Source organism: Eretmochelys imbricata, chromosome 16 (assembly GCF_965152235.1).
Source record: "Eretmochelys imbricata isolate rEreImb1 chromosome 16, rEreImb1.hap1, whole genome shotgun sequence".
NCBI classification, from domain to species: Eukaryota; Metazoa; Chordata; order Testudines; family Cheloniidae; genus Eretmochelys; species Eretmochelys imbricata.
This window is the reverse complement of record NC_135587.1, coordinates 4076907-4095378: the sequence shown is the minus strand read 5'-3', so window position 1 is coordinate 4095378 and position 18472 is coordinate 4076907. Positions and strand designations below refer to the sequence as shown.

At 45.9% G+C, this 18472-nt stretch overlaps 1 protein-coding gene across 1 annotated transcript in view; it reads right to left on the bottom strand.

Moving 5' to 3' along the window:
• Positions 1–3077, bottom strand: part of CCDC183 (coiled-coil domain containing 183) — a 28052-nt gene extending 24975 nt beyond the window's left edge. Inside the window, exons 1-3 of the mRNA XM_077836225.1 lie at positions 3008–3077; positions 2100–2221; positions 723–800 (exon numbers count right to left, since the gene is read on the bottom strand). Coding sequence (XP_077692351.1) covers positions 723–800; positions 2100–2221; positions 3008–3077 — 270 coding nt within the window. The remainder of the gene's footprint in view (positions 1–722; positions 801–2099; positions 2222–3007) is intronic.
• Between the last annotated feature and the right edge of the window lie 15395 nt (positions 3078–18472).

Genomic DNA, 18472 nt, shown 5'->3' with positions numbered 1-18472 from the left:
CCACCAAAGCCTGGAAATCAGTAGTACACACCTGTGCCCCCAGAATCCCTCTCCTCTCCCTGGTGCTGCTCCTGCCAAGGGAAAACAGGGCCACTGGGGCTGGAAGTGACCGCTGATCTGCCAGCAGTGAGGGCCCCAGCTGAGCTGATGCTGTAGCCCCTGCTGCTCCCATGTTAACCTCTGGCATGTCTTGAATCCAGCAGTAAGGGAAGGTCCCTAGCTAGGGTGAGGACAGCACTGGGGCAGTACGTCACAGTGACAAGCCTTTGAACTGACAGTAGCTGGTGTGACTGGCCGGAACACATTGTAACACAAGGGAGCCACGTGAACCTTCCCTGGGGTCTCTGCTGCACACTGCCACTGTTCAGAGATCTTCTCTGTGACAATAGCACAGACCCTCCTGCTCCAGAAACAAAGGCCTTGCCACCTGAGCTAGAGGAGAATCTCCAGTAACTGTTAGCAGTATAGGGTCTATGGCACACAGTCGAGCAGTTCTGATTCCATCCAGCACAGGGTGGTGGGACACACATGAGTGTGTTCACACACGCACACACACTCCCCAACTCACTACAGTACAGTCCCCTGGAGCAGAGGTTTGATGGCATATCACTGAGAGGGACAATTTCCTTTAGGGCCACCTCCAGTCCTCTTTCCCCCGTTTTCTCTGCTCTGTCACTGGGCAGTAAATGCCAGACAGACTGGGTATGTGCTCTGCCAATTACCTCCACGGTGCTCCTGGCTAAATGCATCTTCAAGCGCTTTTGCTCCCAGCATGCCCGGGAAATCGTCACCTTGTCATACTGTGGGCAGGAGAGGAGCAGAGAGAAACTTGGGATCAAAGTTCTACTTCTAATAATTTGTGCGTGCATCCGCACACTGTAATTGTTAATGCATTATTCCCAGTCAAGGGCTGACCTCCCTCCCAACCCCCAGCTACGGGAGCATCCTCAGCTGCCAATGGCTGAAAGCAAGGCAGGGTAAGGCGAAAGTGTCTACACATTTTAGGGGCCTCAATTTTTGGCTTCCCCTCCTGAGACAGCTAGAACCTGCCTTTCAGAGGGGCTGAACTTCCACGCCCCCGGCTGACTAGTGTGGGTGCTCTCAGCGCTCAGTGCCTCTGGAAACCAGGCCCAGGATAGATCATGTTGGGGCCCAAAGCACAGATGCCCCAAACTATGCCATAGTGACTTGCCCAAGATCTCACAGCAAGTGAGATTGTCAGAGCTTGGCTTAATACTCAGGAATTCCTGGGCCCCCGTTTTTACTCAGACTGCTAGGCCATACTGCCCCCTGTAGCCAGCCCAGTTCTGACTAGCAGGCCAGTTTTCAATGTCCAAGGGGCAGAGCTGCTTGGGGCAGCTGTAGCTGGCCCATGAAGAAACAGCCCTGCCCCACGGAGCTCACACTGCACTGCAGAGCCGGTGGGAGAAGCTCAGACCCTGGGAGCACACACGGGTCACTGCTGGGGGAGGTCAGCATTGTGGGCAGGGGAGCCTGGAAGGCAGCACAAGGATGATGGGGAGAAGGATCCAAAGGGGGCACGGAGGGAGGGGAGCAGGAGGAGAGCTGGCCAGGGCCTCCCTGAAAGAAGCAACCTGCCTGTGCTGGGGGGCACAGCGGGGGCAGTGCCCGGAGCTGGGGAAGTGCATGACATGGGCAGGACGGGGATTAGTAGCAGCCCTGGCTGGGCAGCGAGGTGGCTGAGGGAGTCCAGGGGAGAGATGCCCAAGGCTGGGAGCAGGGTTTGGGGGGATGAAGAGCAGAGGGGCAGGCTGGGGTGGCCAGGGGGCCCGGGGGGCTGCAAAGCTGGGTGGCGGGGCAGGAGAACAGGGACCAAGGGGGCAGGAGGGGATCCAGGCAGCAGTACCAGTACTGAATGGTATTTCCCTTGGTCTCCTGCTGGCCCCGTGGGAGGAAGGTGAATCCGCTCAGACCTGCACAGTGTTGGAGAGCCTCAGCTGGAGCAGTTTGGGGTGCTGGGGCTCAGGGATTGCACACACCCTGATGGCTCTCCGGGTTAGGCTTAGCAAGCTTGCCCCTTGGCATGAGGGCAGAGCCAGGCGCTGGCAGAGCAATGCCCCGGCTGGGGGCGTGGGTACCTTCTGAGCCACGCCCAGGGTGCACATCTCCTTGTGCACATTCCCGCGAAGGAAGCTGATGAGCCCTTTGTTCTGAGTGAGCTTCTCCTCCGTCGAATGCGCAAAAAGCTTCTTCCCTTGCTCTAGAGGTAAACTGAGGATTTCAGTCAAAGGGCAGACCCAGGTCCCTCGCCACGATGCGCCAGGCTCTGACGGGGCAGGCCTGGCACTGCATGCTCCGCTGCGAGTGGGTGGAACTCACCGTCACAGAATTGGTGCCCAGGGCATGTCACTCAGGTGACCAGCTGAGGATCTGGCTCCACGTTTAACCCCCACCCCTTCAGGATTGGATAATTCTATGGAAACATCTTGGGATTTCCATTGTAGAGGCCAAATTCTGCATCCTCAGCCAGCCACACATTGCTGCTGCAGAAGCCAGACAGCCCCATGCACCCGTGGTCTGACCTACAGCAGCCCCAGCCCAGACCTTGGGCAGGTGACTCCCAGTCTGGGGTGCCCCTCAACAGCTCCTGTCACCGAGGGCCAGCACAGCAGCCTCTCTGGGTTTTTTTGCAGGACCCAGACCTCCCTCTGCCCAGGGGATTTCTGGTGTGTGTCCATAAGTGTTAGGCAGCCAGGATTTGGACCCATATTTCTAAAGGCTCACAATGCCCATCAGGCATCATTGAGGGTTATTGGTCACTAGACCTCCATGCCCACCCCCATCTCCCAGCTCATCAATATTTGTGGGGTTTCCTTCTCCCCCATCTCATCTGAGCCCTTTCTGGAGCCTGCTGCAAACCCAGCTACAACCTCATCGGACCTGCTGCCTAGGATTGCACTTGGCTCCTGGGTCCTGGCAGCTTGACGAGCTCAGGAAGGCTTTTCACTCCAGCCTGTCACAGCCTGGCCAAGAAAGAGAGCATCACCTTGCAGTGAGATGATGGCACGCAGCTCCCGGATCTGCTGCTTGATGTCCCTCTTCCTCTGGAACTTCATGGTGGCAGAATGAGGCAAAGAGTATCCTGTCACAGTCACTCAGACTTTGGGTCCCTGCCTGGAGACACTTCTAGCCCTCTCCTCCCACCAGCCGCTGAGCAGGAGAGAGATCTGCCTTTAGAATCAGCTTTTCTATTGTCCTTGTACTGTGACATCAGGAGGATCTTTGTGACACAGTCACGCATCACTGGGTTCTCAGTGGTGGCAGTTGGGTGTGTGTGTGTTCTCTTTGCGTGCTGTCACAGCCCTGCACAGGGAGCTGGTCCGACAGGCCTCAATAACACTACCTAGAAAGACCACAGACTGGGTTCATAGAATCATAGACTATCAGGGTTAGAAGGGACCTCAGGAGGTCATCTAGTCCTACCCCCTGCTCAAAGCAGGACCAATCCCCAATTTTTGCCCCAGATCCCTAAACGGCCCCCTCAAGGATTGAACTCACAACCCTGGGTTTAGCAGGCCAATGCTCAAACCACTGAGCTATCCCTCCCCACTTTGTTCGGTGGCAAAGGACTTGGCCAGGTTTATTGTCAACGGAGCACGGCCCTAGGACCCTGGCTCCCTGGTTACAGGGACACTAGCACATGCATGCCCATGACAATGGACCAGATCAGCCAGCAGCGGGACTGTCTGCTGCCCCCTCAGCTGGACACGGGTGCCCCTCCAGCGGCTGCTCCTTCCACACATCGATACAAACAAGTTCATCCATCAGCCTGTCCTCCCATCCTTGTCTTACTTGGGTCGTGTGTTCCTGTGCCAGCTCCCAGGATTGTGCTTATATCGCACCTGTGTGCTGGGGTGGACCTGGGCTTGCCTTCCGGAACGTGTTTACATGAATACCCAGGGCCTAGGACTTCCTGGGAGTGCCTGTGTTGCAGCAACGCGAGCTATGCCTTTGCCAAGTTCATGTGCAGGACATGAACTTCCAAGCAAGCATCTGGTTTATGATGATTGGCAATCCCTCGATTCGAGGATGATCTATACCACAGATTTGCATATGGGTCCTGAAATGACTCAGGAGTCTGATCCTGGAACCGCAAATCCACCCACAGTAGGTACAGACATTTTGTGGCAGGCCAGCGGCTTGCGAGGAGAAAGTTATTTCTTTTTCCTTCCTCCTCTTTCTCTTTTCAGCTTCAAGGACAAGACGCTTCTCCACAAAGCAGGCCACTGCCTGATGGAGGATATGGCGCCATTGGGGTTGGTTGGTGGCTTGCTCCTGCCAGCTTGTGATGTCCACATCAGTTTTCTTAAGATACACTTTCAGTGTGCCTTTGTAGCATTTCCTCTGACCACCACAGGATCTTTGACTATGGGTGAGCTGAGAGTAGAGGACCGGTTTTGAGAGGTGAGAGTCTGGCATCCGCACACAATGTGCAGCCCAGCGAAGTTCGTGCATAAGAATCATTGCTTCACTGCTGGTGACATTGGCTTCAGTGAAGGATGCTGGCGTTAGTGTGGCGATTTTGCCACTTGATGAAAAGGATCTTCTGGAGGCATCCTTGGTGATACCTCTCCAGACTCTTGTGGTGCTGTCGATAGGTCACCCAGGTTTCGCATCCATAGGGGAGTGTAGGAACAACAATTGTCTTATAGACCTGGATCTTGGTGTCCTGCTGTAGGTCACAGTCCATGAAAACACATCGGAGCAATTTCCCAAAGGAAGCATTTGAGCACTAGATCATGTGCTGGATCTCATTCTCGATTTTTGCATTTTGAGAAAGTTGGCTACAGAGGTAGCAAAAGTGCTCAACTGTCTCCAAAGTCTGACCCTCGATGGAGATTTGTGGTGGGTCATGTGCAAGGCTTGAAGCAGGTTGATAGAGCACTTTAATCTTCCCTATATTGAGTGAGACTGTCTCCTCTTGAAGTCTAAGGTCTTCAGGGTGTTGGGATATATATATACATTGTGATTCATATATCCATGTAATATGTTATGGGTCATTGTGGCCTGGTATGAGTGACGCATGCTTGACATGAATGCGTGCATTGCAAGTTAGCAACCAAAGCAAGGACTTAAGGTCAAGGACTATTAGAACTCTGTGCAAAAACAATCTTATGTTCTGAGAAAAATATGGAAAATCATCAGAAAAGGAAATAACACCAGCTGGACTGATATAAAATTGTATAAGAATTGGAGGAAATGGTATACCTGGGATCATGGCGGCCCGCCTAGGATTGTCTCTTTGGAATTGTGTGGGTAGAAGGCCTAGTAAACAAAGGCAAAGAACCGATGATGCGACGGAATGGACTATAAATGGGTGCCTATGATTTCTGCAAATCGGAGTCGTTTATTGATCCAAAGTCCCGTGTGGATATAGATGTGGTTTTCGCCAGCTTCCCGCAACTTATGATCCTATCCTGATGGAAGGAACCTTGACTGGCCAATGGGACCATTCTGACCTTTGGACTCTGGTATAGTATGTTTGGGGTGTGAATGCGGAGTGAGTAAGGTTTGTTTTGTAATCAATAAAGAGCATTTAGAGCAGGGGCAGGCAACCTATGGCACGTGTGCTGAAGGCGGCACGCGAGCGGATTTTCAGGGGCACTCACACTGCCTGGGTCCTGGCCATCGGTCTGGGGGGTTCTGCATTTTAATTTAATTTTAAATGAAGCTTTTTAAATATTTTTAAAACAGTATTTACTTTACGTACAACAATAGTTTAGTTATATATTATAGACTTATAGAAAGAGACCTTCTAAAAACATTAAAATGTACGACTGGCATGTGAAACCTTAAATTAGAGTGAATAAATGAAGACTTGGAACGCCACTTCTGAAAGGCTGCCGACCCCTGATTTAGAGTATTATATACTAACACCATGTCCAGTATCTGCTTGCTCCTGTATCCCCTAGGAAGACCTCTATTGCGGGTCTAACAAGTGGTGGAGAATGCAGAGGGGAGAGAGATATTAAGGAGTGCCGGATTTCGAGATGGGGTCTTACAATGTTGGGGGAGTCCTTATTTAAGACTAATAAGGGTGATTCTTTATTTGTGAAATGTGTGAGAAAAAAAAAACGTGTGAGATACCACGTGGTGTTAGTGTAATAATGTTTAAAACACTGTTTAAGAAGAGAAGTAAAGGAGTGGAAGAGGCACCCCAGTGGACTAAAGTTAAAGTCCCTTCTCTGTTAGAGAAGGAGATTATTGCATTTGGGACATGGTCTTGGATGGAAGGTGCGGTGGAACCAGATGTAACATTTGATACCTTAGAGAACAGGTTTGAGAAATATGTACAGCTGTACAAGCCTAATGCCAGTAAAAAGCAAACAGCTGTAGTATGGCTGTTGTAGCAACCTGTAAAAAAGGTAATTGCGTGTAAGGGGGAAATCTGTGAAGAGTTGCAAATATTACAAGAGAATTTTAAAACTTGCCAGGAAAATATGGAACGGGAAGTGAGGCAAGCACAGATAATGCAAACTCAGAACTAATGGGGAAACAAAATAGGGAATTGGAGAAAAGAATGATGGATTGGGAAAAGATTAAAGGAGACAAAGATAAATTAGATCATCAAGTGATAGGAATGAAACAGTTAATTCGAGATTTCTCTAAGGAAAAGGAAGAGGCGATCGCAAGCATTTCTCACTGTTGGTGCCAGAAAACTATAGCAGCATTGAAAAAGCAAGAGCAAATACAGGAGCTGCAAGTTGTGGCTGTATGTCAGAAAGAGAGAGATTTGGATTTGGATTCCAATGATATTTGGTATGGAGAGGATTTGTGAGGGGGGTCAAGAGAAAAGGGAATTTGGCCAACATTGAGAGGGGCTTTATACTATGTTGAGGGAAGAAATAAGAAACTGTTCGGGAGATCCTAAGCCAGGAAAGTCTGTAGCAGCGAGAGAACCGAGATCAACCATTAAGGATGCAGCGGGGGAGATACAGTCAGAGCAGACACAAATAATCCTTGCTAGTTCATCAGACTTACAATTGATGGTAAAGTCAGTAGGCCCAGTGAATATGAAAAATTTAGCCACATGGCTAGTACAGTGGGCAGAATTAGGAGGAACAGAGAATTTAAATATGAGTGAATGTTATAGGTTAATCAGGGCAGCTACCACTGGAGAGATTAGACAGGCAGTAGATAGAGTGAAAAATGCTTTGGACAGGCAGCCAGAAGCACAACATCTGATACCATGATTTATTATGCTGTTAGGGAAAGAGACAGGTCAAAGACCCATGAAGGTGTTAACCAGTGCAGATTACATGAAGCCTGGAGATTCACCCAGGGATTACATGTTAAAGAGAATAACTTTGGGATTTGTTACCAGCTTTGCCTGTTACTTTTGGGTATGCTCATTTATTAGGGTTACTCTCTTGGGGATGGGGGAGGTGTCTGTACGTCTATCAATGGACTGCTTGTGACACTTGTGTTCTCACACAGAGCTCTACCTCTCCCTGCTGCAAGTTCCCTCCCAATGGAGCTATCCTGGAGGACCTAGGTTCCCCAGGGCTGGGTTCTTCCAGCCCCAGAATCAGATGAACACACAAACACAGATACATTAACAGAGCACATCTGAAAGGACCAAGTTAATCAGCACTCCCAAGCTGACCCCTTATATGTCCCAGGACTCAGCAGGCTGGATCCAACAGCACCTCTAAGCTGCCACCCTCATATGTCCCTGGTTCAGCACGTCTCTACCCCCACTTCCACGTTACAATTGTTCTGGTCGTAACCCACAGGAGGAGCAAACCCCACAGGATTTTTCGGCGCTGCAGGGATCTTTAGCTTAGGTACGAGGAGTGTTGCTGCAGAGCGAATGAGGAAACCAAAGAACACCAACGAGGGGGAGAGAGAGAGAGAAGCAACCAGCTTAATCATGAAAGTTTTTTATTGCCAGGTAATAAACATGGGGGAGCCAAGCAAACAAAACAGTTATAATATTGAATCTAACTTAAACTTGATTATGAAAGTCAGGTTTAGATCACGCAAAATCAGGGTCAGAAGGCTATATCTAGAGAGAGAGAGCTGGGTTCTCACCACTCCGTGAAGCTGGAATCGATCAGGGGTCCCAGGTGGTGGTGGTAGCTGAGGGACAGGCAGAGCCCCCAGCATGATCAGACAGGAGAAGTTGAAGTCCCAATGGACCTGATGCAGATTTTGGATCCAGGCATCAGAGCACTCACTTGAGCATGGGTCGGGGTTTTTGTAGAGAAACAACAGTGGTTCAAGGGAGAACACTAGATTTGTTTGTGTAAAACTGATGGCTCAAGGGAGTATCCAAACTTGTTTTGTTCAGGTTAGATAATGGGAGCTGATCATCCCTGGCTATGGGTGGTGTTCCTTGGAGGGAGCTCACAATGTAATTAGGGAGCTTCACTATTTTGGATTTATTACTAGAATTGGTCTGATAACTACTGAGCTGGGTGTGTGTAGGCGTGGGTTCATTAACATCTGGAGCAGAGATCCCCCATCATGCAGTGCTTCCCTGCTTTTCTGGTCCCAGAGTTCCATGCGGTTCTTGCCTTGGAATCTCTGTTCTCCATTCTATATGCTCATGGAGATGCCTCCTTGTCCCATCGTTGATGTAAATGAGGCTAGGGGAGTTTCTTTAATCCTGTCACCCTTAACCCAGGGGTTTAGGTGTGTCTCCCACGGCCTTTTCATTGCTTTTTGTAAGTCTTTCTTCTGATCAGTTTTGCTTCAAGCAGAGGCTGCAGGGGGGAAGGTCTTTCATAAGTCAGACAGGCTGGGTACTGCGCCCTAGTTCCCCAAGAACACAGAGCTGCAAGGTTATTGGCTGGAGAAATTGGAGGTTGCCAGACATGTCACAGATGGTTCTTTGATGGCAGTTCATTTGAATCAGAGGGAATTTTGGAATGATGTGTTTAAAGGATTAGACAGACATTTTTTAGCGCTGTCTACTAATTTGGTGAACCAAGCAACCCAGGATGAGGGGTTAACTGTTATGGATGCACTGGAGCACTGGATAGTATGCCAAAGAATAATTAAAGGGGGAAGCCAGGTAGAAGGATTGAAACCCAGACTACCTTTTGTTGAAGCAATAACGTATTCAAAGGAGAGTGCTGATCGATCAGGATACCGTGAGAGAGGAAGAGGCCGCGGTAGAGGACAAAACATCCCACCTCAAGGAGGTAGAGGGTGGAATAATCAAAATGAGCCCCAAAAGGGAGTAGACATGGAGACGTGGGATGGGAGACGAACTGATGAATTGACCAGAGAAACGCAAAGGATGGAAGGAAAAATGTTTAAGGAGCAGAAAAAGGTTGCAGCTGGGCAAGCTGAGGGTTCAGCGAAACTGGCTCCACAGGGAAGCCCAGATGACCAGTCGCTCCCCCTGGAAATGGGTCCTGAGGAGTGGGAGACGGTAACTAGAGTACGATGGGATTCAAACGGGAGGCCTAGGACAACTGTCACTGTGGGAGATAATGGACCCAAAAGTGTCCTATTGGATAGTGGGGCTGGTGTAAATATTGTAAATAGAAGTTGTGATTTGACTCGATATGTGTCAGAGATCATTACAGCAGCCTCCTTTATTGGGGAAGGAGTGATAGGAAAAATGTATCATTCAGTCGAAGTAGCTATACTCAGAGAGAGTGGGGGATTTTTGTTGTAAAGAATCAATGTTTCAGATAGATCAGGCGGCTGACCCAGTAATATTGGGGACTCCTTTTTTGAAGAGGAATCGGGTCGTTTTGGATTTAACGAATGGAGTTCTGTGGCATGTGCTCGGCTGGACGGAAAGTGTCCTGACAGCAGGGTACACTCCAGGAATACGTGCTGCAGACGCAGTAGAGGAGATTATACCGGATCAACAGGATGTGGGTAAAGAGGTTTCCCGACGTATGGATTAAGAATAAAGCAGCATGTGGTAAAATTACAGGGGACGAAGTGCCACCACAGAGACAATATAAATATCCTTTGCAAGCAGAGGCAGGAATTAAGAAAATAATTGAATCATTAGAACAACAGGGAGTGATTGAAAAGGGGAATTCTGCGTACAATAGCCCAATTTGGCCTGTATTAAAAGCCTCTGGAGGTTGGAGATTGATAGAGGATTTAAGACAAATTAATAAAGCTGCCCCGCCTCCCGCACCCCTCCAGGCATGAACAGTAGCAGATCTACCTCAAGTGGTGGCAAGAACACAGGGCCCTAAATGGCTCTCTGTCACAGATTTGGCAAATTGTTTTTTCACCAACCGACTGCATCCCGATTCTTGGGCCTGCTTTGCGTTTACTTTCAAGGGAAGACAGGACTTATTTAAAAAAATTCCCCAGGGCCTGCACGGTGCCCCGGCTATTGTACACCAACATGTGGTGTGAATGCTGGATCAATTATCCAAAGAGGATCGGGAGAATGTCACGTCATATGTAGACAACAGATTAGTGTGGGGGACACTGAAGAGGAGGCGACTGAGTGGACTACAAAAGTGTTAAGAGTAATCCAAGAAACGGTTTTCAAGGCTAACAAAGAGAAAGCCCAACTAGTGCAGAGAAGAGTGAATTATTTGGAGAGCAAGGAATTCAGGTAGAAATTTACCAAGGCCAGAGGATTCTCATGCATTGAGGGTGATGTTTGGAGGGTTTAACTATTTAAGGAAACACACCTGGAATTCTGCTGCTATAACTGGACCCTTGTGGAGTTTACTAAAAAAGAAAGTAGAACGGGACTGGGGGCCGGAACAAGAAAAAGCTTTTTGTCATTTAAAACAAGCCTTGATGCAAACTCCAGCTTTGAAATTCCCAGAGATAAACCAGCCATTTGTGATTAAGTTGGCAGCAACTCAACGAAGTCTAGTGATGGTATTGATGCAGGAAATTGACAGGAAGTTAATCCTGGTAGCATACAAGTCTAGAAGATTAACTCCTACTGAGCAGCAGTTTGGGATCTGTGAAGGAGAATGTTTAGCTGCTGTGTGGGCCATTGAAGCTTTTGCTTTGACTGCTGGCCCAGCTGCTATTCTAATGCAACACCTCACTCTCCCCTGAAGTATATTTTACCAGGGAAACTGCAGGGGAAAGGCGTATTCAATAGCAGGATGGCCCAATGGACCTTGATGTTAACTAGCAGAGATGTTACTTATGAGAATAACAAGCAAGCAATGATGTTACCATATGCCCTCCTGATGGAAGGAGAGGAGCCTGAATGCCCACTTCCAGAAACTGCACCAAAGTTAGTTGAAGAAGCACCCCCGGTAGATGAAGTGTTAAGCCGCAGGGAAAAAGAGGTTTGGTTTACAGACGGTAGTTCATACCATGAGAACTCAAATTGAGGGGGAATCTATTTCTGATTCTATGAGTTTGACTTCAGCTCAGGGAGCAGAGGTCAGAGCTCTTGGTGACCAGCTTAAACAGAAAAATAATGTTGCAGACTGTCTTTATGTCTATATGAATTCAGACTTTGTGGAACAAGGACTGTTATACTGGATTGGGATTTGGAAAAAGAATCATTGGAAACAGCTGAGGGGAAAAATGTGGTCCAAAAGAAGGATTGGAAATCTATCTATGATTGGTTGAAAAAAGACCCAGGAAAATTAAGAGTAAGACATATTAAAGGTCATCAAAAGCGGGAAGGGAATGAAAAACATTGGAATGATAAAGTGAATGCATTAGCTAAATTAGCAGCAAAGGAACGTTTGGGAGTTATTTCAGATTAACAGCCGTGTTAGTCTGTATTCGCAAAAAGAAAAGGAGTACTTGTGGCACCTTAGAGACTCACCAATTTATTTGAGCATAAGCTTTCGTGAGCTACAGTTTTTGTGAGCTACAGCTCACTTCATCGGATGCATCCGATGAAGTGAGCTGTAGCTCACGAAAGCTTATGCTCAAATAAATTGGTTAGTCTCTAAGGTGCCACAAGTACTCCTTGTCTTTTTGGGAGTTATGGAAGTTACTAGAACTCAAGCCATAAAACAGGAGGTTAAACCTGAGGAAAGATGGGGAAACTGGAATATGCAAGGTGGCTATGCGGTGAATAAGAAAACAGGAGAGGTAAAGTGGCTACCTGACAAACTTCAAAGAGAAGAGATTATTAACCTGTGTCACTCTATGGCCCACCAAGGAATAGAGCAGGGGTCGGCAGCCTTTCAGAAGTGGTGTGCCCCAGTGTTCATTTATTCGCTCTAATTTAAGGTTTCACGTGCCAGTCGTACATTTTAATGTTTTTAGAAGGTCTCTTTCTATAAGTCTATAATATATAAGTAAACTATTGTATGTAAAGTAAATACTGTTTTAAAAATATTTAAGAAGCTTCATTTAAAATTAAATTAAAATGCAGAGCCCCCCGGACCGATGGCCAGGAGCCGGGCAGTGTGAGTGTCACTGACAATCAGCTCGTGTGCCGCCTTTGGAACATGTGCCAGAGGTTGCCTGCCCCTGGAATAGAGAATACTCTCTTTAAGATAAAACCAATTGGAATATGCCCTGAGGCGCAAGAGGACGTAGAAAACTTTGTTAAAAACTGCATAAGGTGTGCAGCAGATGGGAATAGACCACCGAATTCGGGACCCTTGTTGCACGAAAGAATTTGTGGGGCCATGGAGTAGAATACAGGTTGATTATATTGATAAATTGCCTAAGACCCAAAGGGGGAATCAGTATTTATTAGTGATAGTAGATTTCTTTTCTCATGGGTGGAGGCGATTCCCACCAGAAATCATACTGCAGAGACCACTGCCAAAAAGTTGCGAGAAGTAGTGTTTAGTAGTAGTGTTTTAGTACTGTTTACTTTACTCCAAAAGTAACTGATTCAGATAATGGGCCACATTTTGTAGGAAGAGTAATTAAAAGTTTATTAAAAACCTTAGGAATTAGCGATCATCCTCCAGGGACAGTCGAAAGGACGAATCAAACTATTAAACAAGCTCTACGCAAAGCAGTGCAAGAAACTGGCAAAGATTGGGACGATAAATTGCCAGTGGCGTTGGTGGGAATACAAAGCAGTGATCAGCTGGGTCCTGGCTACCAGTCTATCAAATTCTCTTTGGAAGGCCTATGAGACTGTGGAGCCCTTTACTGTATGAGGAAGAAGAAGAAGAAGAAGAAGAAGAAAAAGAAGAGGTATCAGTTACCAAATGGGCCAGGGAGTTACCAATAGAACTTAAGAAAATGGAATTTAAACTGACTGACGCCATTGAAAAAGCAAGAGACTATGTGGATTCTCATGTGGCTCAGGACAGTAAATTATGGAAAACCAGAGATACAGTAATGTATTTGAAATTAACATCGAAAAATCATGTCCTGGAGTCTAAATGGGTTGGACCATTTTCCATCATGAATAAAATGTCACCTACTGTAGTGCAGATTAAAAAGGGGGGAAAGGGAAAGTGGGTCCACACATCACAATTAAAGTTATGGATTAAATAATGTTCCTTTCTTTTTCTTTTAGTTTATCTTCCAGAGGGAAAGGAATGCCCAGTTGCACCGGAGATTATCCTGTATGGACCTTGGATTTGGAGTTTGTATATGGTGTTACAATTTTTGTAATTGGTTTATTGCTTATGTTTGCTTTGCTTTGCATTTTGTGCTTAGTAAAAGAATTATGTTGTGTTCATTATATTTTAGGAAGAAAAAAATAATACCGGAGCTTGAGCGAAGATAGACGAGGTTAGTGTAAGTATTTAGAATAATACGGCTGGAAGCATCAGACATTATTCCTATGGAATAATGGCCATGGGTGTAATATTGAGGATCCTCATAATTCAAAAAGAGTGGAAATATGGTTTCTGGCTTTTATGTTTTTTGAATATTTGGGGAAATTTAGGGGTACGTGGACATACATATGGGTGCATCTCTAAGATGGAGGTGTGGATGATAGGGAATTATACATTTTACTATTCGTGGGACAGAATGGGAAAACAGGATCAAACAAAACCAGATGTAAAGAGAAACCTTTTGAGGTAAAATTTGAAATATGGTGGGAAGATGGCAAAAATGTGACATGGGAGTATCTAAAGCCAAAAGTTTTGGAAGAGCAATGGAGATATTTGTACATACTAAGGAGGGAAGGTCACCTAAGGTTTAGATTTAGTAATGATGAGAACAATCTGAATATGAGTACTCTGAACTGTATCTTTTGGAGTTTGGGATTTGATGTAGTCACCCTAGATGTGACTAATGAACAAGAATTGGCTATTACTCATGTGGGATGGAGTGAGTCAATGGCTCTGAAATTATGGGAATATGGTGTAGTAGCAAATCCTTCCATAATGATAAGACTGAGTTGTTTTAGGCAAATCAATGCGGGAATATATTTTGGGGATATGGTTGTTGTTTTTTTTTGTTTATTAATCAGATACCACTAAACAAGATTGCACCAAGAATCATGGCAGATGAGCACCCATATAGGAGGGGAGAAGTAATTGAAGCCCCAACCGTTGTGGATAAAACAATCTGGTTGGAAGGAGCGTGGCAACAACAGGGGGCAGACGGGACTATACGAAAGAAGAGCGGTTTAGGGGAATGATAGTAGCTAGCATTGGAGCTGGAGTTTGAAACTCATTTGCTATTGAGACGTTACAAGGGGAAACGTCAGCTTTGGGTAAGATTTTGGGGGCTCCACAGACACGTGTGACACACAATTTTGGTGCATTATCGGAAAAAAGAATAAGTGTGGAACTCCAATTGAAACAAGCCCAAGCCTTGAAAATGTCTCTAAATGTAAATCTATTGGGTGTGTCTGGGATTGACAATAAAACTGTACCAGCAACACGACGTGTACAGATGCAGACTTAGGGGGTACAATACGTAGAGAGAATGGTCAATCTGTCAAGTAATGGGCAATGGCCTTTTGAATGGTTCAAAGATCCCCATATATAGAATCAACGAATTACAGGGTGAAAGAAATATATGGAGTTTAATTGGGATCAAGCCACTCTGAGGGGAGAGTAGAAAGGCAGAATGCTGTTACACAACACAGGGAAGCAACGAAAAGCAGCAATGGACTGGGTGTTGTCAAAAATTATTAATGGAGAGTTATGGCAAATAGAAATAAGTGGGACACGCTTGATTCAAGAAGAAGGGGATTATAAATTAGTAGAATTAACGAAACATTGTGAAGAGTGGGGATGAAGCAAATGGGCGTGCTCACAACTAACTTAGTCCCTAGACAGATGTCATTTGAACCATTCAAGCGGACAATGTACCATGCAATATTTAGCCTCTAATGGCACAAGAGTGTTTGATTTAGGCAATGGGTGTATTTGTGTGATAACTACTGAAAAACATGTATTTTGTGGAGGTATGACAGAAAAAGGCCCAACTGAGTCATGTACATGTAATGTAACAGAGGTCAGTATGAATGGAATTATTTACCGAGGGGCTCTATTTTTAAAAAGGGAAATTGTTTGGGAACCAAAAGGTGCGGACCGGGCCTTTGATCTGGGGATACATGGGGAACAGTGGGAGAAAACTGATGAATGAAAGCGAAAAAATCAGGCAATATGCAAAAGATGTCTCCAAGCCTGCTCAGCTGGGGAAAATTAACATCCTGATCCACACGGGTCAAATATTAAACCTGGGGAAAGAAGGAGAAGAATTGGTGATTTCTCATTGGTTTCATGTTTTTAAAGGATGGTCTCCCAGGGTACCAGCTCTTCTAAATTTAATGCTACATCCTAGTGTGATATTATTTGCATTAATGAGTTTGTTAACCTTTATTATGCTATGTTTATACTGCCAAATAACAAAGTGACAAGAAGTTTTGGAGCAAGTGATCTATAAAATTGAATTGCTTGCGAAATTATAATGTGATACAATAAGTAATGGCATTAATCATGTATCAAGGGAGGGAATGGTGGGATATATATTGTGATTCATATATCCATTTAATATGTTATATGTCATTGAGGCCTGGTATGAATGACGTGTGCTTGACATGAATGCGTGCATTGCAAGTTAGCAATCAAAGCAAGGACTTAAGGTCAAGGACTTATAGAACTCTGTGCAAAAACAATCTTATGTTCTGAGAAAAATATGGAAAATCATCAGAAAAGGAAATAACTGATATAAAATTGGATAAGAATTGGAGGAAATGGCATGCCTTAGATTATGGCGGCCCGCCCAGGATTATCTCTTTGGAATTGTGTGGGTAGAAGGCCTAGTAAACAAAGGCAAAGAACCGATGATGAGACAGAATGGACTATAAATGGGTGCCTATGATTTCTGTAAATCGGAGTCGTTTATTGATCCAAAGTCCCGTGTGGATATAGATGTGGTTTTCACCAGCTCCCCATATCTTATGATCTTATCCTGGCGGATGGAACCTCAACTGGCCATCAGGACCATTCTGACCTTTGGAGTCTGGTATAGTATGTTTGGGGTGTGCATGTGGAGAGAGTAAGGTTTGTTTTGTAATCAATAAAGAGCATTTAGAGTATTATAGACGTTCTTGTTAAACCCTGGATTTGTGCTGGAAATGGCCCACCTTGATTATCATACACATTGTAAGGAGAGTGATCACTTTAGATCAGCTATTACCAGCAGGAGAGTGGGGTGGGGGGAGGTATTTTTTCATTCTTTGTGTGTATATAAAAAGATCTTCTACACTTTCCACAGTATGCATCCGATGAAGTGAGCTGTAGCTCACGAAAGCTTATGCTCAAATAAATTGGTTAGTCTCTAAGGTGCCACAAGTCCTCCTTTTCTTTTTGCGAATACAGACTAACATGGCTGTTACTCTGAAACCTATACCAACACTGTGTCCAGTATCTGCTTGCTCCCCATCCCGTAGGGAGACCTCTATTAAGGGTCTAACAATATGCTGATGATTGTGTCATCCTTGCGCACACTGAGAATGACCTTCAGCCCGTACTGGTTTTTCTTGCAAAAGCTTACCGAAGCCTAGGACTCTCACTCAATATTGACAGGTTTCAGAGTAGCAGCCGTGTTAGTCTGTATCCGCAAAAAGAAAAGGAGGACTTGTGGCACCTTGGAGACTAACAAATTTATTTGGACATAAGCTTTTGTGAGCTACAGCTCACTTCATCAGATGCATTCACTGGAAAATACAGTGGGGAGATTTATATACACAGAGAACATGAAACAATGGGTGTTACATACACACTGTAACGAGAGTGATCAGGTAAGGTGAGCTATTATCAGCAGGACAGCGGGGGTTGGGGGGAAACTTTTGTAGTGATAATCAAGGTGGGTGATTTCCAGCAGCTGACAAGAACGTCTGAGGAACAGTGGGGGGGGCGGGGGGAGGGATGAACATGTAATGACCCATCCACTCCCAGTCTTTATTCAAGCCTACACCAACATTCCACACAAAGATGGACTACAAGCCGTCAGGAACAGTATCTCCGATAATGTCATGGCAAACCTGGTGGCTGAACTTTGTGACTTTGTCCTCACACATAACTATTTCACATTTGGGGACAATGTATACCTTCAAATCAGTGGCACTGCTATGGGTACCCGCATGGCCCCACAGTATGCCAACATTTTTATGGCTGACTTAGAACAACGCTTCCTCAGCTCTCGTCCCCTAATGCCCCTACTCTACTTGTGCTACATTGATGACATCTTCATCATCTGGACGCATGGAAAAGAAGCCCTTGAGGAATTCCACCATGATTTCATCAATTTCCATCCCACCATCAACCTCAGCCTGGACCAGTCCACACAAGAGATCCACTTCCTGGACACTACAGTGCTAATAAGCGATGTTCACATAAACACCACCCTATACCGGAAACCTACTGACCATTATTCCTACCTACATGCCTCCAGCTTTCACCCTGACCACACCACACGATCCATTGTCTACAGCCAAGCTCTACGATACAACCACATTTGCTCCAACCCCTCAGAGAGAGACAAACACCTACAAGATCTTTATCAAGCGTTCTTACAACTACAGTACCCACCTGCTGAAGTGAAGAAACAGATTGACAGAGCCAGAAGAGTTCCCAGAAGTTACCTACTACAGGACAGGCCCAACAAAGATAATAACAGAACGCCACTAGCCATCACCTTCAGCCCCCAACTAAAACCTCTCCAGTGCATCATCAAGGATCTACAACCTATCCTGAAGGACGACCCATCACTCTCACAGATCTTGGGAGACAGGCCAGTCCTTGCCTACAGACAGCCCCCCCAACCTGAAGCAAATACTCACCAGCAACCACACACCACACAACAGAACCACTAAACCAGGAACCTATCCTTGCAACAAAGCCCGTTGCCAACTGTGTCCATATATCTATTCAGGGGACACCATCATAGGGCCTAATCACATCAGCCACACTATCAGAGGCTCGTTCACCTGCACATCTACCAATGTGATATATGCCATCATGTGCCAGCAATGCCCCTCTGCCATGTACATTGGCCAAACTGGATAGTCTCTACGTAACAGAATCAATGGGCACAAATCAGACGTCAAGAATTTTAATGTTCAAAAACCAGTCGGAGAACACTTCAATCTCTCTGG